General features: G+C 48.0%; 1 protein-coding gene across 8 annotated transcripts in view; it reads right to left on the minus strand.

The window, feature by feature from the left end:
* Positions 1–4,861: 4,861 nt before the first annotated feature.
* The window catches only part of NOX5 (NADPH oxidase 5), a 59,576-nt gene continuing 36,892 nt past the window's right edge, over positions 4,862–27,545 (minus strand). For 4 of the 8 annotated variants that reach the window (XM_025296254.3, XM_025296256.3, XM_025296253.3 and 1 more), the window contains 9 exons: positions 27,028–27,210; positions 25,280–25,412; positions 21,603–21,745; positions 19,009–19,206; positions 17,089–17,133; positions 16,552–16,676; positions 16,179–16,263; positions 15,282–15,381; positions 8,793–9,412 (listed from right to left, as the gene is read on the minus strand). In XM_025296254.3, the coding sequence (XP_025152039.3) occupies positions 9,090–9,412; positions 15,282–15,381; positions 16,179–16,263; positions 16,552–16,676; positions 17,089–17,133; positions 19,009–19,206; positions 21,603–21,745; positions 25,280–25,412; positions 27,028–27,210 (1,335 nt within the window). In that variant the 3' untranslated portion in view covers positions 8,793–9,089. Of the gene's footprint in view, positions 6,276–7,238; positions 7,406–8,791; positions 9,413–15,281; positions 15,382–16,178; positions 16,264–16,551; positions 16,677–17,088; positions 17,134–19,008; positions 19,207–21,602; positions 21,746–25,279; positions 25,413–27,027; positions 27,211–27,545 lie in introns of those variants that run through there. The other 4 variants (XM_025296252.3, XM_044925380.2, XM_025296251.3 and 1 more) reach the window with 3 other exon arrangements.

Here is a 27,545-nt window from a genome sequence, read left to right on the forward strand (position 1 = left end):
GAGGTCGCAGGGCAGATCAAGGTCACAGAGCAAATGCAGAGGCCACTTCCTAGATTTCAGAGGGCAAAAGCCTTTCCACGCCGCCGGTTCCCAGGAGTTTGCACGCAGCTGGTCTCCACTGGAGTGCCTAATCTCTCCAAGCTTCAGTACTTTGGCCACCTGATGCAAAGAGCTGACTCATTGGAAAAGACCCTGATGCTGGGAAAGATTGAAAGCAGAAGGAGAAGGGGAGGACAGAGGACGAGACGGTTGGATGGCATCACCGACTCAGTGGATATGAATTTGAGCCAGCTCGGGGAGATGCTGAAGGAAGCCTGGTGTGCGGCAGTCCGTGGGGTCGCAGAGTCGGACACGACTGAGCGACTGAACAACCACCACCTCCACCTAGTCTGCAAGGCGGCGACACTCCTGAGCACCGCCGGCTCTCAGTGTATTAACAGACGGCACGTGCTGGGGCTGTCAGAGGGTTTGTGGCTCTGATGCTGCTGTCCCCTCCAGAGCTGGCGTCACAGCAGAGCAGCGTCGTGGAGCCTGACAAAGCGATTCGTTCAGTGGGCCTGTGTTCTCGCTTTTGTTCCCCGGATTAACTGTGACAGTTACAAGCGGAGGACGCTTCCCTAGGAGGATTCTGTTTAAGAAGCCCCTCCCCTGGGGGGGAGCTATAACCGCGTGAGGCCCTTCGCGTCTACAGGCCTGACCTCTGGAAGCTCCCAACTTGATGGAGTGGGCGGTACACACCCTAATAACCCGCCCTGATCTTGCGTTCACCTGCAGTCCCTTTCTGTTCGCCTAGAGGACTGCCGACACCTGGGTGGAAGAAGAAAAGTCAGCCAGTCGCGGGGATGTGCTTGTTTCTGGTTAATGGCAGGTTGGCTCCCATCTGAGCATCTAGGAAACATCCAGATGGACGGCCCGGCTAATCTGTACGCCCACATATTGGATCCTGTCACCTATGATGATGTGAGGTGGCAGAGCCTGGGCCAATGAACTCCCCCCACCCTCCAGCCCGCCACCCCAGACCTGCTCTGACCTTGCAGCTAGAAAAGAGGGAAGCCCAGAACTTGTACACTGGGTGCAGGGTTGGGAGGGGTGTGGGGTGTGTGTGTGTGTGTGTGTGTGTGTGTGTAGCAAAGGGTGGGGAGGTGGAGGGCTGTGTGTATGTGTGTGTGGGGGGTGTGTGTGTGGTGTGGTGTGGGTGTGTAGCAGAGGGTGGGGAGGTGGAGGGCTGTGTGTGGGGTGTGTGTGTGGTGTGGTGTGGGTGTGTAGCAGAGGGTGGGGAGGTGGAGGGCTGTGTGTGCATTTGTGTATTGGGGTAAGAGGCTGGCAGCTAGAGAAATTGATTTTTCTTTCTTTGCCGTGCCTCACGACATGAGGAAGTTCCTCACCAGGGATGGAACCCGTGCACCCTGTGAATGTGCTTAAGACTCTGAAGCAGAGTCTTAACCACTGGACCACCACGAAGTCCCAAGAAACTCTAATCTTGAAAATGAAGTTTCTTGACTTCATGGTTCTGCCTGAGTCTCGGCGTGAAGCTGTTGCCTCCAGCAGAGAGCTTTGGGGTGGGGCTTTCTTCCCTGGCTCTTTCAGATTCACTACCATTCAGAAACCAGTCTCCCTCCCAGCAAAACAAACCCTCTTGAGATCGCTGGTTCCGCAGTGCCCTCCAGTGGGTAACTAGAATATGTCTGGAGAGAAAGCCTTGGACACACATGGTCACAAGTCACGCCTGTGGATCCTTCAAGGATTTTAGAATCTAGGTGCAAGATTCTCCACATGCTCCCAATGCCCTTTGGAAGATAAAATTCTATATGAAGAGTTGGCTGTTTGTATACAGTGGCAGATCAGTGGAAATCTGTAATGAGAGAGCAAGGGACTGTGGACAGGGGGACCTGTGTTTCAGGGGAGTATGAATAGTTGTACTGGGCAAGCTGTGAGATAATGGTGACTGTATGTGAGTATGTGAGTGTGTGTGTGTGTGTGTGTGTGTGTGTGTGTGAAGTCCTCTTAGCACACACTAGAATGCTCTGCCAACTCTTGCCACATGACTTTGCTATATTCTCTTTACCAGCCCCCCATCAGGACACCCTCCTAGCTTACATCTACACTCCACTGAGCGACAGTTGCTTTTCCCCCCAAGCTTTCCCATGTCTGACGACAAGGCGCAAACACAGACTCAATAGGAGGAAATGGGCTGCAAGAGTGTGCCCCAGGCTGGTAAGTTAACTGTTCTTGGTCCAAGTTCCTCCATGGGAGTTAGATATCTATCCCAGGCTTGTTGGAAATTAAACACAATCGTGCACAGAGGCCCCAACACAGGCCTCTCAGATATGCTGACGCCCACCCCCAGGAGAGGCCCTGTGAACCTAGTGCCCCTCCTTCCTGCCCTCCGTGCGGCTTGCGTGGCTGCCTCCTCTGCCTCCGGGCTGGCAGCTGGGCCCCACTCTCCCTCTTGCACTCTTCCTCCTGCTCCTCCTGCATCTGGAATGCGACGTCCTGTGTCCCATCTTTTCTCTGTCCCAGTCCTCATGCTGTGCTCTGCCCTCTGCCCCAAGCTGCACTTCAACATCCTTATCCACCAACCCTGTGTTCTTGCTGCTGCTTTTGTTTTTTTTAAACATTTGGTTGTGCTGGGTTTTAGTGGTGGCATGTCGGATCTTTAGTAGCGGCATGTGGGATATCTTAGTTGCAGAATGGGAACTTTTCATTGTGGCATGTGGGATTTAGTTCCCTGGCCAGGGATCAAACCTGGACCCCCGGCATTGGGAGAACAGAGTCTTAGCCACTGGGCCACCAGGGAAGTCCCCCTTTGCTGCTGCTATTTGAAAAGAACTTCTCTCGCCGATGTCATTCAGTGTCACCGCAAGCTGCCTCCAAGTGCCCTCTGCTCCCCTCACCTGCTGTGTCCCAGGCTCCTCTCTGACGCCCAGCCCTTTATAAGAGGTGTTACCGTCAGGGTTGTCACCGTTACCTGTTCTGTGCCCAGGACTTCTAACCCACAGAAAAGAAAGGTATATCCTACAATCCCACTGGAAAGTGCCTGATGCCAACCCCCTGAAAGCCGCTTTGGGGAGGAGAGTTTAGACTGTCACAGAAGAGATGGGACCCAGCAAGACCAGCTGCAAGGCGGAGGACAGGCAGCAGCTGTGAAGTCCCCAGAGGCTTGCAGTGTGGGGCAGAGAGAAAACACCCAGCTCAGATCTGAGGGTGAGGCCAGCCCTTCTGCCCCTGCCTACCACCCAGGACACCTCTGCCGGGGTCCAGCCCCGGCTGATCCAGGGTATTCGAAGGAGAGAAGGCTTCGGCGACCTATTTATTTATTTAAGATATAAAGAGTAATAGAATGAGGATAGGTCAGTAGGAAAATTCAGTGGAGAGAAGAAGCTGAGTAGCTTGGTTTACGCGGAAAATCACGATAACCTGTGACACCAGGTTAGCTCTGACCACGGAGGCCGCAGGCGCCCTCTCGAATAGCGGAAGGTACTCCACCTTAGACACCTTCTCGAGTGGGTCTTAGAAGTCCAGGCAAATGAATGGTCACAGAGGATATCCGCACCCCAGATGGAGACTCAGCTGGAAATTGAGGGGAAGAATGACATGGGGAGACCAAGCGTTGCTGAGCAAGGCCTGTAGCTTTATTTTCAACAGGGGCTTATATACCCTAAGTTACACATAGAGGATAATAGGGGATGCAAAGTCAGCAGTCTTTGATCCTTATCAAAAACCAGGGTTTCTTTCTTGTAATTTTATCCTATACAAATGGTTTAGGTGATTTACATCATCTTCTGGCCAGAAGGCCTATTAACATTTTATGACTCTTGACAAAGACTTATCAACAAAGACTTATTTTCTCTAAGAGTAATTAAGGTTTGGCACCATCTTCCGAAGATAAAATTGCATTCCTATAGGGCGGATGTGTAATGGGTTTACAACAAAGGAAAGAATTTATTACCTTAAGGGTCTAAAGTTACGAACACCAAGGCCACTACTTATTTTTTCTACATACCAACTATATTAATTAATACACATTCAAGGATACAATTCAGGGGATGTGAAAACTTGGCAACAAGCATTGGTTCATCAATGAAATCTTTTACTAGTTTTATTCTGACAGTTTCTAACTCTCTGAGAGGCTCTAAGCTATTTGAATATCTTAAGCTTCCCGTGCCTCTCGAGGCTAGGAGACTGTAAACAATCGTATGCATAGCTGTAGGAGTCCGAGTAAACTTGTCAGGCGAGTTAGAGAGCCATCTGAGGGGTTTGGATTTAAACACTCCTAATTGCCAGGAACTTTATTAATTGGAGCTGTAAGTTAACTCTTTGACAGAGAGAGTGAGATGGTGGTGGGGGACAGCCCCCAGTAAAGTCAGAGGTGAGAGCACAAAGCAGTGAAGTAGGCAGACTCTGGTTTTTGGGGGGTAGGTGCTCGAGAATATCCGGGGGCACTCCTGAGGCTCGATCCCGCCTTTGCGTATGCCGAGCCTCCTTCCTCATGACCTTTGTCACGAGTGGGATGCCTCTCGCCGGCTCCCAGCACACCTCCTCCCCAGAGTCTCCCAGGGGAGCTTCTGTATTTGCTGTCCTTGCCATTGACTTCTGTCTGGACAGTGACAGATGCAAAAAGAGGCTCCAACACAGAAAGAAAGGGGGCTATGAAGTAGAGAATGGGCTTCCCTGATAGCTCAGTTGGTAAAGAATCCGCCTGCAATGCAGGAGACTCTGGTTCTATTTCTGGGTGGGGAAGATCCCCTTGAGAAGGAACAGGCTGCCCACTCCAGTATTCTTGGGCTTCCCTTGTGGCTCAGCTGGTAAAGAATCCGCCTGCAATGTGGTAGACCTGGGTTCCATCCCTGAGTTGGGAAGATCCCCTGGAGAAGGGAAAGGCTACTCACTCCAGTATTCTGGCCTGGAGAATTCCATGGACTGCATAGTGTATGCGGTCGCAAAGAGTTGGACACGACTGAGCGACTTTCACTTTCACTTTCATGAAGTAGAGAGAAGATGCAGAGACTCAGATGCTGGAGCAATAAAGAGCCACCCAGAGACAGAGTACGAACATCCCGACTACTGGTGATGTCTCATTTCACCCCCAGCAACTGTGATCAGAGAGGCGGGGCATCCGGCCCATCCTTCAGATGAAGAAACAAGCTTGAGGAGGTTTCCAGGGCCACACCACTGGGGCACAGCAGAACTGAGCTACAAGTCACAACCTGCCAGATTCCCAGGCACAGGACTTCTCCGTGACACCCATGGAGAGACACACACGGAGACTCTGTCTCCATCCCACTTCTCTAATGACTCAGTGTGTGGAGAGAAGGGAAAAGCATCGTGCCGAGCAAGGAAGGCACACACACAGGGGAGAGACACAAGGAGACAGGCAGGGAGAAGAAAAGGGACACAGATATAGAGAGAGATGGGAAGACAACAACATAAAGAGAAGGGAAAATTAGCTGCTTATCTCTCCCTATGGACATGGATTCTGGATAAAACACACATTCCAGGTCTCAACCCCAGATCTGCAGAATCAGAATTTCTGGGCATGGGTCCCAGGAATCTACCTTTAAAGAAAGTTCCTCTGAGTAGCAAGGTGTGCTTTGAAATACATCAGCAAAACAGGATAGCCTGATGGATGAACAGAGGGAGGGGGAGATGGAAAATATGCAGTAAGCCAAACACAGTAAAATGTTAACTGAGGAATCTAGAAAGTGGGTAACACTGTTCCCTGGACAAGTCTTTAAATTTTCTGTATGTTTGAAAATTTTCATAATAAAATGCTGTGTGTGTGTAAGTTCCGGAATGACCCTGATGATCAGGTGGATCTGGGACCACTGTAGGAGGAGGGAAGGTGTCCTCAGAGGACTTCTGGAGGAGGTGTTGTCCTGGGAAGGCCCCCTGTGCCCCCAACCATGTCACCTCCACCCCTCTACCCCCCGGCCAAGTCTGCCCAGCCTCACAGCAGTTCCCAAACTCACAGTCCCCGCCCTCTCCCTGGGCTCTCAAGGAAGTCCGTCTGCCTCCTAGGGCCTCCTGTTCTGCACGTGAAGCTGGATTCGCTGGCTCCTCTGAGGCTGGTCCCTGCAAGGCACTAGCAGCAGTCTGATCAGGCTGGCGGGCAGTGGGTTTGGGCAGAGCTGGGAGAGGCAGGGCTAGAAGTTCTCTTGGAAAAACTTGAAGCTGAACTGCTCACAGTGGCCCTTGAGGATCTTGGCCAGAGCCGGGGAGCCACAGAAGAAGACCTGCACCTTGCCTTTCTTCTCAGCGGCCACCTTCTGGAACACCTAGAGTCCACAGAGTTGGGGAAGAGCACAGGGAGAACAGGGGGACTTCAGACCTGCCCAGTGACTCACCTAGTGGGACTGAGGGCATAACGGGCCAGGGTGGCTGTCCTCCCCATGAGGAGCTCCAGGGCACAGCTGCTTGGCTTCGGCCATTAGTTTAGAGGCTATATGCTCAATGCATAACCTGACCCAGACCCCAGGGAGGGCTGGACCAGAAGCAGATAAGACCCAGGCCCTCCACTCGAGGAGCTGCATCCATGGGGGAGACGTACTAACCAGCTGCAGGGCTCGGGGTGATGACAGAGCCCAGCAGGCACACTGAGCTCCAACGTCCCAACTTCACGCCAGCTCACAGGCCTGCATCAACATGCCTCTGTCCTGAAGTCAGGCTTTCTCCCTGAGGGAGGACCATTTTCCACCCCAAGTTCTGCTTAAGAATTGCCTTGCCTAAAGTTTTCTTGGTGTTCAAGGCCTGCTGGCATCCCCTTCCTCACCAGCTCTTACCATCTAAACATGGATCACCTACAGCAGTTTGAAAAGCAATACCTTCTGGTCATTTCAGGCAAACACTACACCCCAAATGGTAAGTGCTCAGGGAGGAAAAATAATAATAATAAAACCAATCTGAGGAATAAAATAGAAAGACTGGGATAAGGCCTGAAATCTCCCCAGAACTCTGTCCACTGGGGCCTTTGGAGTCTAGTCTGCAGGGTGTTTGCAGGCTGGGAGGGGCCTTGGAGGTCCTATGGACTAACTTCCTCTGTGATCAGATGGGGAAACAGAGGCTAGTGGTGGAACAAAAGTGAGGCAGTGATGGAGCCAGAACGTAGGTACCCTGCCTCCCATTCCAGCCCTGAGACCCTAGCTGGACTCTGGCTGCTTGGCCCAAATCTCCCTAGCCAGTGCCTTAGGCTCTCAGCCCCACTAGTCCCCACAGGCTTCAGGACTCCAGGCGGCCTTTACCTTGTTCCAATCAGGCCGCCCAGGCTGGGTGCGTGTCTGGAGGCCCGTGATGGAATCCTTCTTCTCCTTCTTGGCCAGGAGGTCGAGGGCCATCTGCAGACCAATGGCCTTTATGTCGTTCTTGCTCAGCGCAGAGGTCATGTACATGTGCAGCTCCAGAAAACGGCCTACGTGGTGGGAGGAGAGGGCAGGGCTGAGGGGCCAGCACCTGTGATGGGGACAGGGCAGGACGCCAGCCACTCTGCCCAGGGCTTGGAGGGGGACTCATACAAACACCATCGGCTAACACGTTCACCCATTACCTCCATCTGACCAACACCATAGAAGGGAAAGATGGCCACCTTGGGCTGCTTGAGCTGGGCAGGCCCTATGCACAGCATACACGAGTTACCTTATAGCCACTGTCCAGTGTAAGCCTTACAGCCACCCCAGGAGCTAGACCTCATATTTGAGTGTGTGCGTGCATACTAAGTCACTTTAGTCATGTCCAACTCTTTGCAACCCTATGGACTGTAGCCTGTCAGGCTCCTCTGTCCATGGGATTCTCCAGGCAAGAATACTGGAGTGGGTTGCCATTCCCTTCTCCAGGGGATCTTCCCAACCCAGGGATTGAACCTGCATCTCCTGCATTGCAGGCAGATTCTTTACCATCTGAACCACCAGGGAGTAGATCAGGGGGCAAATGCTATTGATATACAGGGAAGGCCGGAGCAGACAGAGCTGCTTCCTGGGCTGGTGGGGATTGGGTAAGGTCTTGGCAGACAGGTGAGACTCAGAGGGGAGGTGAAAGGAAGGTACACTCAGAACGGAGCAGCAGAAGCCAAGGGCAGGAGACTGGTGTTTGTGGGTCATGATGTGACTGCCAGGCTGGAACAGAGCATCCTTGAGTGGGGGTGACAGGGGATAGGACTGAATACACATTGAGGCCAGAATGTGAAGGATCTGGAATGCCCTGCTAGGGAAGGAGGGCAGGGAGAGGGTACTGGAACAGGGCATGATTAGATGAAAAGAGCATTTTGGGGAGGGGTCAGAGGACTGAAGGGACAGGGCAGAGCCTGGCATCAGAGAGACCCATTAGGCGTGAGTGTCCACAGCTCTATGTCTGCAATGGGACAGCTTTGTGAAATGTTGATCCCGCCAGCTTTAGGAATTGGTGCATCCAGGGGGCATCTCCTTACTCAAGCAGTTTGCTCTGTGATCCCAGATGTGGCAAACAAATGTAATCACTTTCCCTGTGTGCCAGGATGGGGAGAAGACTGCTGAGTGCCACCCCACACCTCTGCCTCTCCCTCAAGGATTCAGGCCATTCCAGCTTGTTCTCTAGTGTTTTATTAGCCCACTTTTCCTTTGGCTTAAAATCTCAGCCACTGTTAAAATGCAAATGGCCCTATAAACATATGGACACCAAGGGAGGAAGGAGGATGCGATGAACTGGGAGACTGGGATTGACATATATATGTGTACTTGTGATAAGCTGCTTCAGTCGTATCTGACTCAGCGCAACCCCCATGGACTGTAGCCAATGAGGTTCCTCTGTCCATGGGATTCTTCAGGTGAGAATACTGGAGTGGGTTACCATTCCCTTCTCCAGGGAATCTTCCCGACCCAGAGATCGAACTGTGTCTCTTATGTCTCCTGCATTGGCAGGCAGGTTCTTTACCACTAGGGCCTCCTCGGAAGCTCTCTGACATATATCCACTACTACATATAAAATAGATAACTGATGAGAACCTACTGTGCAGCTCAGGGAGCTCTACTCATTGCTCTGTGGTGACCTAAATGGGAAAGAAATCCAAAAATGATGGGAAATATGTACACATATAGCTGACTTACTTTGCTGTACAGTAGAAACTAACAATATTGTAAAGCAACTATACTCCAATAAAAAATTTTTTTAATGCAAATGACCCTAAGAGGGACACCACATCTTATTTCACACGTCACTGAGCTTGAGCAGTGCTGGTGGCACGGAGGGAAAGCGAGGCACCATAAGGGATGCCCACCGGAAAGGACCCTGGCCCTTCTTCCCCCTCCTGCACAGTCACTACCCGCCTCATGGGGGTGAAAGAGATGAGGAGACACCAGGGTGGGAGGGAGACGGAGGTGCTGTGGAGGTCTTCTCTCTCTCCAAGACACTTGTGTCCAAGACAGTCCTCCCATTTCTGGGACGCTCCCTTAAGGAAATCATCCAAAGAAAGGGAAAAAAAAATCTATGAGCACATGCATATTAGTTACAGCTTTACTTGTGATAATAAAGAATTAGGAATAAACAAAATGTCCCGTAGTAGGGGCGTGGTTGAAAATTTATGGCAAATCATTAACTGTATTATTCATTAGATAAGTCATTACATACTACTAGTACCGATACTATTACTACTATTAAATTTATGGGACAATCACTACTACTATTATTACTTCTAATATTAAATTTATTGACCAGTTACTACTACTGCTACTATTACTCTTAGTACTATTTCTGCTACCGCTAACTTTACTGAGCAGGTATTAAGTTCCAGATCCTGTTCTAGGTGCTATACAGATGCTCTCTCATCCAATCCTCATGACAATCCTATGAGGTAGGTATTAGTATCCATATTTTTCAGATCAGGAAGTAGAGGCAAAACAGGGTGCTCAAGGTTCTAGAGTGATTTTGGGTTAGAGTAGAAGATTCAAGTCAAACAAAATGACTGGAGCTTAAGCTATAGACATTAAAAATTATGAGCCACAGATTCTTTAACTCAAGCCTTGGTATATAATTAAAGTTGAAATCAGAGGCCATGTGTTTCAGCTGCAATTAATGAGAAACCTTGGAAGAACTTCGAGGTAGCAAAGTTGTTGACTCAAGTGACTTTGCGAATGCAAAGCAGTGGGTTCACTGTAACCCTTTGCTTACATAGATTAGGAAGAAGCAAACAGTAAATATTTGTATACCAGCAAGCAGAAAATTTAAATTAAATCTAAACTTCCCCCGAGGCTATCATCATAAAAGCAAGTTTCTTATGAATTAAAATACTTAAGCATTTGGAACAAAGTCAATGCTATATAAATATTTGCTTTAATTATTATTTACAAGAAAGGGCAAGAAGCTTTACTGCAACATCTAGGGTTTAATTGTCATCTTCCAAAGACTGTTGACTTGTGCTTTAAGGCTTTGGATGTTTGTTATAGTAAACTACATGTGTTGAAATGTTTTTGTAGAAAACTCTGTTTGATTACTTGAGCTTATAAACTATGTTTATCATAGGAATTTGAATTTACTCATGGCAACCCTGTGATAATTAAACAGCCAAATAATACCTAGTTCCAGTGAACTCAACAGTATAAAAAACCTCACCAATTCTCTTGAAGTTAGAAACATATCTAAAAATGTTCCTATAAGATTTTCCACAAGTAACACATAACAAAAAAAATAATGACTAACAGATTAACTACAGTACAAAACCTCAGTATTCCACAAAAATGTCCCAAGAGGACTATTATGTATCCCAGAGAAAGATGTTATCATACAGTGCTCAGTAAAAAATGTACACTTGCTGGGTGGGGAGGGGAGACTGCGGGGGCTGGAGGAGGACTTTAAACATTCCAATTTAACAAACATATAAAAGAAAGGACCGTCCACAAAAGAATTTGTACATGCCAAGCTATATAATCTTTATCCTAGACCACTTTCTGAATTTTTTGATTGCCACATCATCAGGAAAAATATTGAGCACACACCACAAATAAATATATACGTTCATCTCTACTTACAGATTACATCTATTAAAAATCAATATTGGAGGGAGTTCCCTGGTGGTCCAGTGGTTAAAAACCTGCCTTCCAGTATAGAGGACATGGTTTTGATCCCTGGTCAGGGAACTAAGATCCTACATTCTGTGGGGCGACTAAGCCCGCACTCGTGTTTACTGAGCCCGTGCACTCTAGAGCCCGGGCTCCACAACAAGAGAAGCCTGCCTACCACAACTAGAGAAAAGACCCCACACACATCTAAGACCCAGTGCAGTCAAATACATAATTAATAAAATAAAATATTTTTTTAAAACCATATTTGAGTAAAAAGAATCATAACACTCTCTCTTCTTGAACAACCAGAAATATGAGCAAGATATATAAAACAATGGTTTCCAGACACTAATCAACAAGTTGTGCAGAACTGTCTTTGCTGAGAGAGGAAATAATGAAGTATGCCTTACGACCGACTGGTGTCAGCCTCACTGAGTTGAGGAGACAGATACTGGAGTTCAGAGAAGCCAAGACAAGTAGAATGTGCCAGGCACAAAACTAGAAGAAAGGCACCCGCAGACAAACAGAGAGAAGGAAGAAGAGAAAGAGGAAGAGGACGGGGACTCACCACTCTAGACAGCTGCATCAAGTTCCCCCTCAGTCTTCAGCAGTGTTAGTCTATACACACATGAAAGAAAACTACCAGGAAACAGCAGGCGCCACAGTGCCTGGAGCTCAAACAGAGCTGGGGATAATCTGCATTCCACCATCAGGGATGCAGAGAGCTTGTAATATCCAAGGCAGTAGAAAGAGTCCTCAGAGGTGTAGCACCTTAGCTCTGGGGCTGAATTAGACCCACAGTAAAGGCTGCTCTGGACTCACCCTAACAGAAGTTAAAAGCAAGGCTTGAAAGGATCCAAATCATCCTAAATAATGTAACTGTGCACCAGAACAAAGTACAGTACTATTTAGAGAAATACACAAAATCCAGAACAGGACAACATATGATTCACAATGCGTGACATCCAGTAACAAATTATCAAGCATGTAAAAAAACAGAATACAATTCATAACCAGGAGAAAATTAGTGATTAGAAACAGATCCAGAAATGTCAGAGATGATGGACTCAAAGATATTACAACATATATTATAAACAGGCTTGAGAATGTAAAGACAAGACAAAGGGCCATGATGAGGAGAGAAGCAGAAGACATAAAAGATACCCAAATACAAGTTTTGTGGAAGAAAAACACAATAACAGAAATGAAAAACACAATGGCTAGGATTAATAGCTATTCTAGGTCTTTGGGTTTTTACATATTAATTTTAGAATCAGCTTCTCGATACCTACTTTTAAAAACCTGCTGGGACTTTTACTAGAATTGGAAGGATCTCAGGTGGCTCAGTGGTAAAGAATCTGCCTGCCAATGCAGGAGATGCCAGAGACATCCAGTTCAATCCCTGGGTCAAGAAGATCCCCTGGAGCAGGAAATGGCAACCCACTCAAGTATCCTTGCCTGGAAAATCCCATGGACAGAGGAGCCTGGAGGGTTACAGTCCATGGGGTCATAAAGCATCAGATAGGACTGAGCACTGCACTGTTCTGTACTATATTGCAGAAGAAAAGATGTACTTGAAACCATAGCAATAGAAACTTTCTAAAATGTGGCATAGGTTGAGCGGGAAAAAACCAACAACCAGATTCCCAATAGCCTGTGAGATATCAGTATAACACCTACGTAATTGAAGTGACAGGAAGGGGCAGGGGAGACAGAAAAAAATATGCAAAGAAAGAATGGCTGAAATTTATCCAAATTTGATGAAAACTCTAAGTCCATATGGCTGAGAAGTTCAATAAACTCCAAGTACAAGAAATATATACCAAAAAAATTTTCTCCGAAATGTTTATAGTTTTTAGTGTTCAGATCTTGCTCATATTTTGCTAAGTTTATCCTTAAGCATTTCATGCTTTTAATATTTTAAAGATTTTCAAATACTAATTATTTGTTGTTGGAAAAGATCCTGATGCTGGGAAAGATTGAAGGAAGGAGAAGGGGATGACAGAGGATGAAATGGTTGGATGGTATCCTGGACTCAAGGGACATGAGTTTGAGCAAACTCCAGGAGATGGTGAAGGACTGGGAAGCCTGGCATGCAGCAGTCCATGGGGTCACAGAGTTGAACACGACTGAGAACTGAACAACAACGACAAACAAAAATAGAATTGACTTTAGCATGTTGACCTTATATCCTGGACCTTGTTGAATTCATTATAAAACTAATCTAAATAAAGAGCTAAAACTATAAAAACTCCTGGGAGAAAACATAAAAGAAAATACTTGTGACCTCACGTAAGGCAAAGATTTTAGATAAGACACAAAAAGCATGAATTCTACAAGAAAAAAAATCTGATAAATTGGACATCATTAAAATTTCAAAATTTTGTTCTTCAAAAGAGAGTTTAAGAAAATGAAAAAACAAACCACAGACTGAGAGAATATATTTATAAAATGTACACCTGGTTATGGACCTGTTTCCAGAATATATGAATAACTCCCAGAGCTTAATAAAAAGAAGAAAAACATTGGATTTAAAGAGCAAACAAAATATTTGAACAATTTATAAAGAAGGCATACACAGCAAGACCATGAAGATATCTTCAACATTATTAGTAATTAAAGAAATGCAAATTAAGAGTATATTGAACCTAAAATAAAAAATAAATTAAAAAAAATTTTAAGTATTTTGAACCTACAGGGGTGGGATGGGCAGGGAAGGGAGGCCCAAGAAAGAGGGGATATATGTATATTTATGGCTCATTCACATTATGGTACAGCAGAAACCAACACAACATTGGAAAGCAATTAACCCTCCAATTTAAAAAAATTAAAAACAAAACAGACAAAAATGAGCATATTAAGATACCCCTATACACCCACTAGATGAGCTGAAATTAAAAAGACTGCCAACAACAAATGAGGCTGTGGTTGATGAGGTTGTAGAGCAACTGGAACTCCATTACTGATGGAAATACAAAATGGTACAGCCACTTGGGAAAAACAATTTGATAGTTTCTTATAAAGTAAAACTGAGCACATTCCGTACTACCCAGCAATCCCAATTCTAAGTATCGACCCAAGAGAAATGGAAACCATATGTCCACACAAAGACTTTCATAGTCAAAAATGGCTAAAAAGTGGAAATAACTCTAATATCCACCAACAACTGAATGGAAAAACAGATTGTGGTATGTCCAGAAAATGGAACACTTCTCAGCAACAAAAAGGTATTAACTACTTACTGAAAGATGCAACAGCATGGATAAATCTCAAAGGTTTTATGTTAAGTGAAAGAAGTTAAAAAAGAATACATATATATTATATGATTCCATTGTTATGAAATTCTAGAAAAGGCAGAACTATAGTGACTGAAAGCAGATCACTGGTTGCCAAGGGCTGTTAAGTGGAGAGAGGGTGTTGATGCAAAGTGAGACAAGGGAGCTTTGGGGGGTAAAAGAAATGGTCCATGTTTTGATGGTGCTCCCTAGGCCCCCTCATGTGACCACCGTGCTTCTAAGGTTATACAACTGGACACATTTGTCAAAGTGCCATTATATTTATTGGACACGTGAATTGATGAATCTTACTGTACATAAATTATCCCTCAAAACATTTCTTAAAGAAGTGTGAATAGGAATCATCTGAGAAGCATGTTAAAATGTAACTTCTCTAGCCTTATTTCCAGAGAATCTGATTTGGAAGGTCTGGAATGAGGCCTGGGAGTCTAAGTTTTTAATAAGGGCTCAGTTTGAACAAAAAGAAATGTCATTTAAAAAAAAAAGAAATGGGTGGAAAGTGAAAGTGAAAGTCGCTCAGCTGTGTCCGGCTCTTTGCGACCCCATGGACCATACAGCCCATGGAATTCTCCAGGCCAGAATACTGGAGTGGGTAGCCTTTCCCTTCTTCAGGGGATCTTCCCAACCCGTGGAATGAACCCAGGTCTCCTGCATTGCAGGCGGATTCTTTATCAGTTGAGCTACCAGGGAAACAGGCTATACATTTTTATAAAATGTGAATAAGAAAAAATATCAGAAGGAAATCCTTCAAAATGCCTGGGTAGCTAGATGGGATTATGAATGGGTTTTTTCCCCCTCTCTTAAGTTTCACCAATTATTATGTTTTATCGGGGGAAAAAAGATGCTCCCTCTCCTCTACATTTCTGATAGAAAGAGAATGAACACTTTCTTAGAGACCCTTCTCCACCCCCCCCCCCCCCCCAACCCCCACCTCCATCATCCTCCAGCCCCGCCCCTCTCCTACCCTCCTGTGTCTCCTCGGCCTGGTCCATCTCCAGTTTGGTCAGCAGGCTCACAAACCACTCGAAAGACTGCTGGTCTCGGTTAATCCAGATGAAGTCCACCTAGGGAGAAGGGCCCAGATCGGGGCTGGGGGGTTTACCTCATTCACTCTTATCTGTGCTCCTCATGTGACCACCCTGCTGTTAGCACAGGACACACTATCACTCCCATTTAACCGGGGTAGTGGGAGGGGAGTGGGATGGAGGTGCAAACTGAGGCTCACAGAGGTAAAGAATGAGGCTACAGGGCAGCATGCAACCAGAACTTGGGTTCTAGACTGCCAGGTCAGGATTTTCTTTAATAGTCTATTGCTCACAGCAAGCAGTGTTCTGAGCTCTTAAGCTTATTAAGCCAGAAGAACATTTTTTTTTTTAAAGAAACTCTTTTAAGTGGCTTACACAGAATAATTAATTTTATTTTTTTTTAATTTATTTATTTTAGTTGGAGGCTAATTACTTTACAATATTGTAGTGGTTTTTGCCATACATTGATATGAATCAGCCATGGGTTTACATGTGTTCCTCACCCTGAATCCCCCTCCCCTCTCCCTCCCCATCCCATCGCTCTGGGTCATCCCAATGCACCAGCCCTGAGCATCCTGTCTCATGCATCAAACCTGGACTGGCGATCTGTGCAACATTTTCATTTTTAAAACCACCATCAGGTCACGGCTAGCAAGCATCATGGCTATGACTGCATCCTGGCTGCCTGACTTTCAGGCTCTGTGCTCTTTAATGAGGTGCCTGCCTTCAGGGCCCAGAATGTCTCTCCAAGGGGAAAGACAAGCTGGGGGAAGAACTGGCTCTGGTGTCTGGGAGACGCTCTGGAGTCCTGCCCGTGGGAGGCAGTGCTCACTCACCTTGTGGAGTTTCATGTCCTCGTCCTGACCGCTCTCCATCCAGGAGTGCTGGCAACTGGGGCAAATGTGCTTTCTCTTCTGGTGTCTGAAGGCAGGTGAGAGGAGGGGATTTTGAATTTGGGGTGAGTATGAGATTTCTCAGGACCCCAGAGAACAGTACAGGGGACAGGGAGGGAGGGTAGGATGGCAGGGGGAGGGATGAGCCCATGAGGAGGGGGAGGGATGAGACCCCAGAAAAGAGAAGGAGGAGGAACAGAAGAGGAAAGAGGTGAAAGGGGAGATGGAGACAGGTGACAGAAGGGAGCAGGGAGGGGTGGGCATCTCTCAGGATTCTGCCCCAGGATACAGGTAGGACCACAGCCTGCCCACCCACCTGTATAAGATGCTCTGCAGGATGGAGGCAAAGGGCGTGATGCCAATGCCTGCACCAATGAGCACAGCATGCTCGGAGGCAAAGATCCTGCGAGTGGGGGTCCCATAAGGGCCATCGATGTAGCACTGCATACAGGAGGGGTTAGAGGAAAGAGAGGGATGGGTGTGTGGGTGAGAAGTGAACCCCAACACATCAGACCCCCTGTATATGTAGGCACTTGTCTCCTGGGCTGGAACCCAGGAGTAAGTGGTTCCTGCTCAGAGCACTGCTCACACACTGCGCTCTGAGCTCGAGTCTGGGAGCACCCTAGAACTCCCACGTGCAGATCTGATAAGAGCAGGGTCCAACCAGCACAGCCGTGCCCTGTGAGGGTGGGCAGGTGTCCGATTCTCATTATCTGGGGACCTGGGAGTCAGGCTGTGGGGACTGAAGAGGCCAGGAACTGAGCGCCCCAGCAAGCCCTCCCCGTGGGCAGAGGCTTTGCTTCCTCCACTTGGGGCAGCAGTTTTGGTCACAGCCACCCCCGGAACCTCTCACCTTGATGTTACAGAACTTGTGGTTCTCAGAGGACATCTCGGAGACCTGCAGAGCATAGAGCAGACAAAGTGGGTCTTTGGGAGCGGGTGGGCCAGGCATTTCTCAGAGGTTTACAGTCTTGAGTCTGAGCAACCTTACAAAAAGGGGATTGCCTTTTCTACCCAAACCATTCCAAGGAGCATGGGGCACTTTTGAGGGAAAACATCAGTGATGTGCTGGTAAACTGGACTCCTCAGAAGAAGAAAGGACCACCAGAAACAAAGTCCTGATTGTTAGTGTCGAGATTTCTGATGTAAACACTGCCATCATGGCTCCCACCAATGACTGGTTTTAATAACTGGCTCCCCCTCACCCACCTCATGCTCTAGAGCCCTTGAGCCCCAATTACTGAGCTGGCACGCTGGAACTACTGAGCCCGTAAGCCCGTGCTCCACAACAAGAGACGCCACTGCAACGAGAAGTCCCGGCAGCGCAAGTAGAGAAAGCCCAACCAAAGCAATGAAGACCCAACAATAAAAAATAAATAATAACAACAATAAAAAAAAAAAAACAGGCTCTCAAAATTCCCAAAAATTTAACAATCGCTTTTTTGGTCCAATACAGGTCAGCTTCAGGTGTGACAGGAGAACACTCAGCCCAGCCTGCCTCGTGGGCTCAGCTACATCCGCTTGCTTTCATGTTTCTCGACACAACCCTGGCCTTGAACATGCTTTCCCTGTGCCTAGAGCACACCACACTGTCCTTTTCCCCAGCTGGCACATTCCTGTGCATCCCTCAGTGTGCACCTTGCTTAGAGTGGCCACCTTCCTAGAGTCTTTGCCCAGCAGCTCCGGGCAGAAAAACCAGGTGCTGGCCTGGCTCACAGCTCACCCCTGCCCCAGGGACCCTGCTCTGGGATCACTGATGGGGAGCCACCTGAGGGTAGGGAGCAGCCTCCTCCGTCTACTCTGCCTGACTCCTCCAGCCCTGAGCACAGGCAGACCAGAGTCCTTGAGGTTCATGCGCTTCCTTCCTGAAGGTGAAGGAAACAGACCCGCAAAAGGGCTCCAGAGGCCTGTGATAGCTTCTCTCTGGTTAGGAGTGACCTTCACAGCCATCCAGGCAAATCCCTCCTTTCACAGAAGAGAAGCTGAATCTGGGAGTGTGACGATGACTCGCTCAAGTTCCCACAGAGCTGGGCTGGAGCCTGGGTCTCTGTCTGCCTGTCCTGCACTCACCATGTCACACCACGTTGCTCCTTTGTCCAGGGGCAACTGAATTTTGTGTCCTGCACAGTGCTGGCCTTGAACCACTTGTGATGGTTATTTTAGGAGGTGCACTGTGAGAGGGCTACTCCTCTAACAGTTTAAAAAAAAAAAAAAAACCCTTCTTATTGCAAGGAGAAGCCTTACATCATGGTTATTATATCCCCTTAACTTCTAACACTTACTATTCCCTCTTCTTTTTTTTTTCCCCTTTTAACAAAGTGAGAAAGAAAGAAATGGAGAGCATGACAGAGACAGAGAAGGAACAAGCCGAAGAGAGCAGCTTCAGGCTCAAAGCCTCATTTAACAGGCAGAAACATCTGGCAAGAATTGAATACCATTGTTTATGCTTTTCGACTTATCTTTTTTATGGCACATGATACTTATTTGCCATTAAACATGCTAATCTAAAGAGTCCTTTTAAAATACAGTTAAGTTTAAAGTAATGTTGGGATGTAAGGAGAAATATTCAGTGGGAAATATTGCCTATGGAAAGTAAATATGGTAAAAGTGACAAAGGTGCCTGCCATACAGGTGAGAGGCTGCAGAAACCCCGTGTGGCGTGGGGTCCTTCCTGACTGTGGCCCTCTCTTCCAAGTTCCAAGGACCCACCCACCATTCCTGGGAGAAAAATCTTTGGCTCTCCAACCTCTAGCCCCAGCTTCTTCAGCCTTACCAGGGCCGGGTCCTCGGCTGCAGCTTCCCTCTGTGCCCGAGTCCAGTCCTTTGTCCCCGTGTTCACCAGGCCTCCGTGTCCCTGCCACGGAGCTCCCTCCGGCCTGTAGGATGTCAGCTCCACAATCACCTCCTTGTGGGAGGCTACTGCACCCTGTGCTGAGACTCCGAAATCGATGGGCTGGGGCTGCAAGCCCTGCTTGGTTTCAAAACAAATATTGCTTTATTATTTAAATCACGTGTGTGTTGGTCGCTCAGTCATGTCCGACTCTTTGCGACCCCATGGACTGTAGCCCACCAGGCTTCTCTGTCCATGGAATTCTCCAGGCAAGAATACTGGAGTGGATTGCCATTCCCTTCTCCAGAGGAACTTCCCAACTCAGGAATCAAACCCTGGTCTCCTGCATGGCAGGTAGATTCTTTATAGTTTGAGCTACAAGGAAGTCTATTTAAATCATAAATCAATACAATTTTTTTTAAAAAATTCAGAAACTACAGAATTTTAAAGGATAAAGTAATAAAGCACCCTGAATCAGAAAACACAACTTCTCTAACCATTTTCTCTGTCCTTCCAGACTTACAAACACACAGTTTCACATAAACAGAACATACTGCTTTGTAACTCGGCTTTTCCACTTACTACATCTTGGCTAGCTTTACATACTAATGCATGTACATTTACATAATCTTTTTTAGGCAACTTACTCTTCCATTAGAAGGGTGATTGGTAATTTTTTAAACTGCTTCCCTATTGTTGGGCATTTTGCTTATACTCATTTTCTCATTACTGCTAACAACCATGGTGTATAAAACAGCTCTTTCCCTTTACTCTGACTTATTTTCTTCACGGCCTTTATCACCACGTGACACATTATGTGTCTATTGTGTATGTACTGTCCACCACCCTCTCCGGACTGGAAGCATTGACAATGGGTATCTTGCTTATTGATGAATCTCCAGCATTTAGAATAGTACTTGGAAAACAGTAGAGCTCAATAAGTGAAAGTGAAAGTTGCTCAGTCGTGTCTGACTCTTTGCAACTCTATGGAGTCCATGGCATTCTACAGGCCGGAATACTGGAGTGGGTAGCCTTTCCCTTCTCCAGGAGAACTTCCCAATCCAGGGATCAAACTGAGGTCTCCTGCATTGTAGGTGGATTCTTCACCAGTTGAGCTACCAGGGAAGCCCTAAATATTTTCTAAGTGAATGAAGGAATGAAGTGGTTGAGGAGCTTGCATACATGGCCAAATAGCTTTTTAGGATTAAACTCCTAAAAATGGTATTGCTAAGCCATTGGGTAAGAAGGCTTCCCTGGTAGCTCAGATGGTAAAGAATCTGCCGGCAATGCGGGAGACCCAGGTTCCATCCCTGGGGGGGGGAGATCCCCTGGCGAAGTGAATGTCTACCCACTCTAGTATTCTTGCCTGGAGAATCCCAAGGACAGAGGAGCCTGGTGGGCTGCAGTACATGGGGTCACAAGGAGTCAGACCCGATTGAGCAACCAACACTTTCACTTTTAAGCCACTGTGTATAGATATTTAAAATGCAGACACATACAGCCAGACTGTCCACCAGAGAGTCTGTGCCAATTTACTTTTTGACAGTGGTGCCTAAGACCCCAAGGAAACACAGCTTTTAGTATATCTACCCACCAATTCTCAGTGTGCCAGGACTCACCTGATTTTGAAAATCAGCTTCCTCCTTCAGGAGATTTCCCCTGATTAACAGGAAAGAACACCCTGTCTGTTTCTACCTACTTCTCCATTTCCCAAAGTTCTGCTCTTGGCACTGTTCTAGAAGGGCCCTCCAGTCTAGCCAGGCAGGATTCCACGTGGTTTTCTTCTCTGGACTTTATATTCCACAAGGGCAAGGCAGGGCTGGGTCAGGCATGGGGGAATCTCTCCCTTTGACCTTCAGCAGGGTTTCCACATATTAACCTGATTCCAAGCCTGGTGCCACAGCCTTCTACATTGATTCCTGCTTCTTCAAGTGCTGCTCTGATCTCTCTGAATTCCTCCCAAACCTCCCAGAGCCTGTATTCAATGGCAGCTTGTCAACTGTATGGGTTTCATCAGGGCTCAAAACATAGTTAAACTCATGGTGGTGATGATGACGGTGGCGGTGGTGCTGATGGGGATGATGAATGGTCCACCTGGACCACGCTGCCCAGTTCATGCAATACTTTACATGCATACATTCCACGGGTCCTTAAAACAATCATGTTAGAAAGGAGAGCGAATGACAGGAACCACCTCTATTTCATAGGTGAACAACTTGAGGCTAGTAAGGCTAAAAGGTGTACCCAAGTCCATACAGTTAGAAAGTATTAGAGCAGAGAAGTAGAGATGGATTTTTCTCATCTCAATTTCCCCCTCTTTGCCTTGTCCCCTGCCTTCTAATGGAGCATACTGGACCAGGAAGGATCAGGTGTGGTCCGGCTTCAAGGAGGCTCTTGGACCACACATTCTGAATTGACCTACCTTCTGTGCAGTCCCAACCAATGTTCACAACTGCTCAGGAGTTCCCAGCTAAGAAGGCAACTGGTCCCCATGGGTTTGTCACATGGTGGACACTTTCTTCCCTTCAGTCACTTACCTGGGGCTTCCTCTGACTCCTCTTCATCTCCAACCTCCTCGAGAGCCTCTTGGAACCACAGAACACTGGCTCTGATTTCTTGAAGGACTCAAACAACCTGTTGGTCCACTGGCCCTGGGACCGGATGTGTAGCCAGATGGTGTCTGAGCAAGAGACAGGGCAGGAGGAAAGGGGTCAGGGCTGGCCTCCAGCAGGGACAGGCCTGTCTCACTGGAGGGACTGGGCATCAACCCCTTACGCTCTCCTCTGAACGCCCTTCCTCAGGTCCAAACTAGCAGCCACAGCCATGAGACTGGGAGAGCTGGCCTCTCTGGTGCAGACCTTGCAGTCTTTCTCAGTGAAGTCAACCTAAGGGCTCAGTTTCCTCTGCCAAGGCAGGGGTCAGAGTGGCCCTGAGCACACTGGGGGCTCCAGAAGTGGGGGCCTTGCCTCCTCCATCAAGCCAGGGTCTCACCAAGGTTGGGAACCATCTCTCTCCCACATTCTATGAGATGCCTGTCAATGGTTCTGCACACATTAGGTGCTCAGTCAATTGTGGGACCAATAACTTTCACTGCCCTCAGTGTCTGGGATACAGGGGGTGTTTGCTTAGGTTCCCTATTAAGTGGATGGCTGGTAGAAGGGTGTTGAGGGGTACCAGAAAGAACACACATTAGAGCAAGGAGGCCCCTAAGAGACTTCCTGGTCTGGAGTTCTCATCCTTTTTCTTTTAAATCATGAACTCTTTTGGCACTCCTGTGAAGGCAAGGATAAACTCCTTCTTGGAATAAGGTTTTTAAATACTTTGAATAATATATGTAGAAATTATGAATGAAACCAATTATAATGAGACAGTTACCAAAATAAATTTTTAAAAAATTTTGATTTTAAAATACATGTGCTTTTTGTTAACACATGAAATAACGAGATGCAGCAGGAATTGTGTGGTCACTGGAGATGTGAATTAGCAATGAGCATGAATGACATGTCAAAGTATGGACAACCACCATAACACGATATGAAGAATCCATGGTTTTCACTTCGAAAAAGTCACAGGGGTTGTTGGTAATGCTACTGTGATTTGTAACCTGCATTTATAACAGAAGAAAATGCTAAAGCTCAGTCAGAGGTTGGTAAAAACAAAAGTGTCCCATTTTTTTTTTGCCCATCTGCATTCCTGAATGAGGTGAGGTATGCTCTCATAGGGCTTCCCTTGTGGCTCAGCTGGTAAAGAATCCGCCTGCAATGCTGGAGACCTGGGTTCTATCCCTGGATTGGGAAGATCCCCTGGAGGAGGCAAAGGCTACCCACGCCAGTATTCTGGCCTGGAGAATTTCATGGACTGTATAGTCCATGGGGTCTCAGAGAGTCAGACATGACTGAGCGACTTTCACTTTCACGCTCTCACAGCTTTGTGAGGAGGGGACTGAAAAAGTCGGGTCCTGGGACCCCTGCTCCCAGGAGCCTCCCTGGTGCTTCCTCCCTCTTCAAGGTGCAAAGCAGCAGGAGGGCTGCGCTGTGCCCTGTCTGCACAGATGCACCCTGAACTGCCGCACACAGTGACTCATAAGGGGGAGGCCTCTTAAATGTCAGTTGAATTCAGTCAGCCAGAGTTGCCAGCCTAAGTCCCACTCCTGATCCTGGAAACAAGCTCTACAAAATCAGAGGATTTACCAGCCCCCACATGGACTCATTTACTGCAGGGGACTCAGGACTAAAAGATTCCAAGCAGAGACTCTAAAGAAACCCTTCAAGAATTGGTCAAATAGGGATTTCCCAAGAGAGGTCCAGTGGCTAAGACTCCCAATGCAAGGGGCCCAGATGTGACCTCTGGTCAGGAAACTAGATCCCACATGCCACAGCTAAAACCCAGAGCAGCCACACAAATAAACAAACACTTTAAAAAACTGGTCAAATAAATTACACATCTATATTATAATCCTATTACTATTAATACACTGGAATAGCATGCAGCCATGAAAAGGAAAAGTTCTTCTTTTAAAAGAACTGACATGCAAAGATCTTCCTGACATATTATTCATGGAGAAAAAGTGGACAGCAAAACAGTGTAATCCCTTATATGCAAAACCATAATCCCTTATATGTAGAATTATCTCTATATCTTATTATTCATGGAGATACATAAAGATCTGGAAAGCTATTCACCAAATGATTGACAATAGTTTTCCTTGGGTAGAATTATTTGACGGATTTTAATTTTCTTTGGCACATATTTCTATACTGTCTGAATTTTCCGGGAGCATATCTGTTCTTTATGAAACAGCAAAAAAAAAAAAAAAAAAAAGGAAATAAAAATAGGAAGAAAATAATCCACCCCCTCTAACCCTCACCCCCAACCCATTGTACATCCAGGCCACCACTCATGTGATTCCAGGGCAGGTGTTGTACAGCTTCTTGTGGGGAACCCTGGCCTTGGGTCTGTGCCCTGAGCTGTGGGAGCTGCGCCAGGGGTGGGGCCTGGGCTGGGGTGGGAGGCATCCTGAATGGAGCTACAGCTTTTCATGGAGGAGGGTCAGAGAACCCCGGCAACCAGAAACCTTTACCTCTCATGAAGCCAAGCAAGGGTCTGGCTTCAATAGGCCATACAAGGCCTCCTCCGTCAGAAGCACTTCTTGAGGGACTTCCCCGGAGGTCCAGTGCATTCCGTGTTCCCAATGCAGGGGCCTGGGTTCAGTCCCTGGTCAGGGAGCTAGATCCCAGGTGCCACAACTAAGAGTTCCCATCCCACAACTATGATCCAGTACAACCAAACAGATAAATAAAAATAAATATTAAAAAAAAAAAAGCAGCACTTGAGATGGGAAGGCCAATCCCTGGCCTGGCCTGGAGGTCAGAGATCCAGGTTGTGGCCCCACCAACAGCCCAGGACCAGAAGGCGGGCACGCAGGCACATGCATGGGCAGGGGGCAGAGGACAGCTGGGTGAAGAGAGGGTCGGCTGAGTAGTTCTGTGGGTGCTGGGCACCCAGAGGATGGAAGTGGTCAGGGGTGGGGGAGAAGGATGGGACGGATTCTGTTGCCTTGGGGCTCCCCAGGTCTCAGGACCACATGGAGTGGGGAAGCCTGGCTTCCTCTCACAGCCCTCTGGAAATGCCCTGGTGCCCCTTCATCTGAGCCACTACTCCTTTGCTTAAGACCCTTGCAGGCTCCCAACTGCCTGTACCATTCCACTTTTCACTCTGCATTCGAAGACCTTCCTGATCCCACACTAGCTCTTATCAATTTTGCCAGCCACTTTGGTCCTTTCTCTGACCTTGTCTTCCCTCCCCTCACCTCTGCTTCCTTCCTCCCTACTCCACCTGACCCTCAACCCAAACTACATCAGACCCTTCCATGTTTGTAGGTTTCATGCTTCCCTTCTGCCTCCACCCTGATGCCCTTCCCTACCTAGTAAACTCCTACAAACCCTTCAAGGTTCAGCTGAAGTGCCACCCTGCCCACTTCCCCCACCAGATCAGGCCCTCCCCGGTGACCCTCACAGAGGCCAGTATAGCTCCGATCACCCCATTTAGTCAGCATCTGCACATCTGCCCCCGTGTTCCAGAGGGAGGTCCGGGAGGCCGAATTTGTGTCTCGGGTCTTGTTTGCCTCTGTGTTCCTGGTTCACAGCCTTGCTTGGCACATGGCAAGGATGCAGTAATACCCACTGAGGGACTGGTGGAGTTGGTGCAGACCTACCTTTCTGCTCAGGAGCACTGCTGATGGTGAAGGGGTGCCACTCGTAGCGTGCAATGCTGGGGATGTTCAGATACAAGTAGTCACCAGGTCTGTAGTGGAAAAGAGGGGGCCTCTTGATGAGGAGATGAGTGACCTGGGGAGAGAAAGAGACCAGGGTCATCCGTGCAGACCCAGAGCTGCCAGGGGCCCCAGGACCATAGTCTGGGCCATCTTCTTCCACCATCACCCAGGCCAGCCTGACATGAGACCTTTTGTGTCCCTGAGTGGGGGCTCACCCTACATACAGCACATGGGTGGTAGGTGGCAATCGGAGAAGGGGATGCAGGCTGTGTCTGAAGCAGGGCTCATGGTGTGATCCCACTTCTTCTGGTGTAAATACTGCTTCCGAGTGGCCCTCTTCCTCTGTGAAGCCCCCTGACTGCTCCAGCCCCTTTTCTGGAACTGCTATGGCATTTGGCTGGCATTCCAACCAGAAGCAGGCATTTCCCCCAGGATACAACAGTCTCCTGGAGAGTAACTTTGGTTTACTGAGCACTTACAGGTGCCAGAGCTGTGTGGAGCTCTTTAAGTGCTGCCTCTAGTCCTTACAACTCCCTGAGACGAATGTCCATCTTTCTCCACTCTACGGAGGAGAGGCTGAGTTAGAGAGGTTAAATGACTTGCTCAAGAGCACCAGCTAAGAAACCATGGGATCTGAATCTAACCACTCTGTCTGATGCCAGGGCCTAGACACAAACCTCAGTTTCTTATCCAGCTTCCGTGTCCTCACTTTCAAGTTGTCCAGAGTCAAGCCCTCCAAAACTGCCTGCCCTTTCTCCAAAAACAGCCCCAATTACTCAGACACCTGCAAGACAGCCTAGGCTCCTCCCCCTACACCGCCACCCCAAATGCAGCCAGCTACCTCTGGAGTCTTTCTGTGATATGCCCCCTCCCCACCCTGGTCAGGGTCAAGGCTCTCATGAGCTCTCATCTGCATATGTGCAACAGCCTCCCCAGTGGTCCTCTCTAAGCCATCTTCCACAGAGCAACTGAAGAAATCCAGCTGGAGTATACACCAGCTCAATACCACCATCCTTTCCCCACCCTGCTCAGGGGTTCCTGCCGTCTGCAGAGTGAGGCCACTCACCATTAGGCCCTGCCCACCCCTCCAGCTTCTCCCTGGCACCTTGGCTCCAAATTACTTGTAGTCCTTCAGTAGAGTATGCTCTTTCATTACTCTCTGCCTTTGCCACGCTGTTTCTTCTCCCAGCAATACCCTTCCCTGTCTTGTCTATCCAACAAACTTCTACTCATCTCTCAAAACCCTGATATGACAGCTCCCCTCTCATTCTGAAGCTTCTCTGATCTCTCAAAGAGTTTAATGCCCCCTGAGATTTTCTTCTCTTGCCAACACAACCCTGCACTGATGAAAGGGCTGACTCTCCTATTATCCTGTGTGTCTATGAAGAGTAGAAGAGTGCCTCCATTTTCTCTGCACCTCTGTCACCAAGCGCAGGGACTGCCCCTTTGCAGACATGTAATCTATACTTACTGAAGGTGTTCTACGCACACCTGGCCTTTAGGAGTGCCCTGCCTACCCAACATTCCCCTTCCAGAAGTGTCACTCTTGCAGGGCAGGACCAAGTCTTGCACTTGCTTGTCTCCTCCACTGTGCTCCCTATTTCCTGGGGGTGGAGGTCTAACAGAGCACTCAGCTGCTGCACCCCACCACCTGGGACACCTCTTGGCTCCTTGGGCCCCCTTTGTACCTTGGAAGGGAGGAGATTGACTTCCACGATGTGCAGGGCCGCCATGCGGGATGCTGCCAGGCTGATGGTTTTCTCCAGGAAGAACAACGTGCCAGGGACCAGCAGCCACTTCCAGAAGTTGGGCCCATGCAGGATGAGCAGGAGCCACATGGGGAGGTAGGACAGGTGGGTCCAGTAGAACACCTGTGGGGGAGGGGGGAGTAAAGGTGTCAAGGCATGGGAGTGGGACAGAGCCAAGGTTCACGGTCACCCTCAAAGGCAGGACTGTGCCCAGAGCCTTGGCCATACACACCCTCTCCTGGGAACAGGCTTGGGTAGGAGATTGGGGGTGGGAAGCTTTGTTGCCTCTTTGTTCTGAGGGCCTGGCTTAGAGAGTTTGTAAGTGAAGATTCTTGGTGCCAGTGACAAACACCTGGAACATCTGCCTGGGTGTGTTCTGGGCAGGGAGGACTACCCCCTCTGATGGGCTCATCAGCACCAGTGTCCCGACCCACTGACCCTTTCTCAGGGGGAAGGAA

This window comes from Bubalus bubalis, chromosome 11, assembly GCF_019923935.1.
Source record: "Bubalus bubalis isolate 160015118507 breed Murrah chromosome 11, NDDB_SH_1, whole genome shotgun sequence".
Lineage (NCBI taxonomy): Eukaryota > Metazoa > Chordata > Mammalia > Artiodactyla > Bovidae > Bubalus > Bubalus bubalis.